Genomic DNA, 3,334 nt, shown 5'->3' with positions numbered 1-3,334 from the left:
GTGTGTGTGCGTGCGTCGCTGTGTGTGTGTGTGTGTGCGTGTGTGCGTGCGTCGCTGTGTGTGTGTGTGTGTGCGCGCCGTTGGAGAGCTTTATCTCTGCACATGCTCAGTCTGCACCGCGGCTCTCTGACTCGCTCCAGCCTCATTCAGTCTTTATATCAGGACTAACGACGTTTCTGCTCACTGTTAGAAACTTTATTAACTCTTAAAATAAATCATGTTTAGTGAAATTTGCTGATTGTCTGTACTGTAAAACAACTGAAGTGCTTTTACTGCAGGCTGGATCTGATGTGCTGCAGCGACATCTGCTGGTCAAACTCCTGCACTGTTAAACCATTTATGACTAAATAACTTTTGGTCATTTCTTAGTATTTTTAAAATAAATGTTCATCTTATTTTTGTAATAACTATGCCTTCAACTGATGGAAAAATCACTTTTTTTTTGTTTCAAATTGTCTTTAAAAATTTATAAGCCCCCAAATTAGCTCCATAATATCTTTTTAATCTTTATTAAGCTATTTTTTAGTCGTTTCTAAGAAACTTTATGACCTTTGAGCACCGCTGTATGAAATGCTCTGGTAGTTGGTTGGAATCCAGAAATTGACAAACTGCTTCTCTGTTTCCTCTGTTTCAGAAGGAGCTGAGTCTTCCCAGAAGAGGCAGCTTGTAAGTACCTGAAACCTTTCGTCCAATCAGAGCTGAGCTCTCACCTGGAGAGAAGCAACGAGCCAATCAGACTTCGGCTTTAGGTGTCACTGGTTAATCTTTGCTGCTTGTTCAGGTCGCCTCCTGCTGGAGGTTCAGGTGAAGCGCAGGAACAGCTGCAGCTCCTTCTGCAGGTCTATTTATATCAGGTGTGTGCGTGTGTGTGCGCGCTTGTGTGTGCGTGTGTGTGTGTGTTGCTGGTAAGGTTCTGTGTGTTTTGGACCTGCAGGATCCAGATGGTTTCCAGGAACGTTCCTGGCTCTGTCTGAAGTGATTTCCATCATGAAAAGGATTTAATTTATTTTAGGATTTTTATAATCTGGAAACAAAACCAGACTTCCTTTGCTCTGTACTTCATTCATTCACCGTTTCCTCTCTTGCTTCCTTCCTTCACTCCTTACTTCCTCATGTTTTCTCCTTCTTTCCTTCCTGCTGTCCTTCCTTACTTTCAGCTTCCTGGTTCTTCCAGATTTCATATTAAAAGCCTGTATGGGGCTAAATCAGGGCAGAAAGTCTGCTTTAACCCAAAAGTCCTGTTGGTCAATCTGAACTTCCTGTTTGTTTCAGGGTTTCTCCCTGTTAGAGCTGCTGATGTTTTCAGCAGCAAGAGGGGCCCCTCAGTCAGATTCTGCCCCAGGCCTCATCAGCCTTGGACCGGCCCTGCAGGATGAGTTAAATCTGCAGCACTGAGCAGAGATGAGCAACAAACAGGAGATTTAATTCAATGCTGCTAATGTGGCTTTAGCAGCTCTGACATTTAGTTTCTGTTGAGTTTTTAATAAGAATCACAGAAACTGTTTTGGTTGCTGGAGTTTATGGGACGAGTTTTTCTGATCTTCATGCGTCTTACGTCTGACTGACTAAGTAGACAAAGCATTTGATACAGTTTGATGCTTTGTGTAACGGGGAAAATAATAATAAAATAACATAAAACCAGCGTTAAGCGTGACTACGAGGCTAAAGCTCCTCACCGAGCTGAACCTGCATGATGAGGTTAGCACTGGTTCGTTAGCCGCTAACGCTCCGACCAACCAGGACACAGACATGAACTTTACTGGGCAGACAGCGCCACACGCTGGGCAGCATGTTGAGATGGAAACGCTGCATAATTCTTTGTTCACAAATATAAATCAGTGAAGCATGGCGGGCTGCCAGGCTTACAATACACTGGGAGAAACCCTGTTGTTTTGATACTTTTGGTACCATTTTATCTCCACTTTTATATTTCAAGCATATTCAAACTATAATTTTACTGCAGCGTAAATGAAGCATCTTTTTATATAAATCCAATGCAGTCCAATAGAATCACTTAAGGACTCCAGAACCATCCAAAACTTAATTTCACTAACTTAATTAAAAAAAAAATATTAAATTTCATTTTGATTTCTAAAAATGAGAATTTGTAGCCAACAACTAATATTAATTATCTTTTAAATAGATAAAGTAAATTATGCCAAAAATATCAAACCATGAAAAACAAACTGGCTATAATTTTTTTTAATACAAGTTATTTTTATTAAAAAGAAAATAAACACAAAAATATTAACATATTTGTCCCAATAATTTCCACCAGCTCTGTTGTCTGTTTTACAGTGTAATAAAACTTTCACAGTAAATTCCAGTTAAATAACGATAAATGTAAATGTTTTTAAAGACTTTCTTCAGATTGTTAAAGCCAGATGGTTTCAGAGGAAACCTGTTGGACCCGACCCGACCCGACCCGGCCCCCCTCCTCTCTCTGTCCTCTGGTCGCTGCAGACAGCAGAGCGTTAGCCGCTAGCAGAGGGATTAACCTGACAGCTGCAGCAGGGTCGGCGCTCCGGTTCTAGGAACATGAAGGGAACCGGGTCGGCGCTTCTCCTCTCAGTCCGGACGTCTCCTCCATGAAGGTTTTGGGTCGGGTTTCGCCTTCAGGGGAGGAACCGCTCTCGGATTTATCCTGACGTTTGGAACAGGATGTGGATTATTCTGGAACAAACGGGGAAATCCGAAATGGGATTCATGGAGCAAACTGGCTGCTGAGAATAATCTGCTGTGGATACAGGTTCTGGATTAGGATTCAGAAACCCAAAGGAACGTTTCACCCCGAGAAGTGTGTGTAAGTGTGTGTGTGTGTGTGTGTGTGTGTGACATAACTCTGAGGTCATCCCTTTAAACGGAGATCAGGACGGACAGATGAGCGGCTCCACACTGCTGGATTATCACAGATTACAGCTCAGCCTTTTGTCCCAGAACACGAGATGAAGAGGAGGACGGAGCGCTGCGGAGCGCCTCACCTCCGCCTGCAGTAAGACAACCAGAACCAGAACCACAGACACCAGAACCAGAACCACAGACACCAGAACCACAGACACCAGAACCAGAAGTTGGATAACTTGAGTTTAGTGGGAAGTAGAACCAGAGTTTAGGTTCTCTAAATGCTGATTCTGGTCCTGGTCCTGCGTCCTGGTCCTGGTTCTGATTCTGATTCCGGTCCTGATTCTGATTCTGGTCCTGGTCCTGATTCTGGTCCTGGTTCTGGTTCTGGTCCTGGTCCTGGTTCTGGTCCTGGTCCTGGTTCTGGTCCTGGTCCTGATTCTGGTCCTGGTCCTGATTCTGGTCCTGGTCCTGATTCTGGTCCTGCTCCTGG

General features: G+C 43.7%; 1 protein-coding gene across 9 annotated transcripts in view; it reads left to right on the top strand.

Annotated features, from left to right (window-relative positions):
• The first annotated feature begins 2,441 nt into the window (after positions 1-2,441).
• mast2 (microtubule associated serine/threonine kinase 2) overlaps positions 2,442-3,334 on the top strand; it is a 40,325-nt gene continuing 39,432 nt past the window's right edge. For 7 of the 9 annotated variants that reach the window (XM_015023323.1, XM_015023321.1, XM_015023326.1 and 4 more), the window contains exon 1: positions 2,443-2,992. In XM_015023323.1, coding sequence (XP_014878809.1) covers positions 2,946-2,992 — 47 coding nt within the window. In that variant the 5' untranslated portion in view covers positions 2,443-2,945. Of the gene's footprint in view, positions 2,993-3,334 lie in introns of all 9 variants that reach the window. The other 2 variants (XM_015023322.1, XM_015023329.1) reach the window with 2 other exon arrangements.

This window comes from Poecilia latipinna, unplaced genomic scaffold (genome assembly GCF_001443285.1).
Source record: "Poecilia latipinna isolate Pla-1442-1.1 unplaced genomic scaffold, P_latipinna-1.0 Scaffold3277, whole genome shotgun sequence".
In the NCBI taxonomy this organism is placed as follows: Eukaryota; Metazoa; Chordata; class Actinopteri; order Cyprinodontiformes; family Poeciliidae; genus Poecilia; species Poecilia latipinna.
This window is presented reverse-complemented; position numbering and strand designations above follow the sequence as displayed.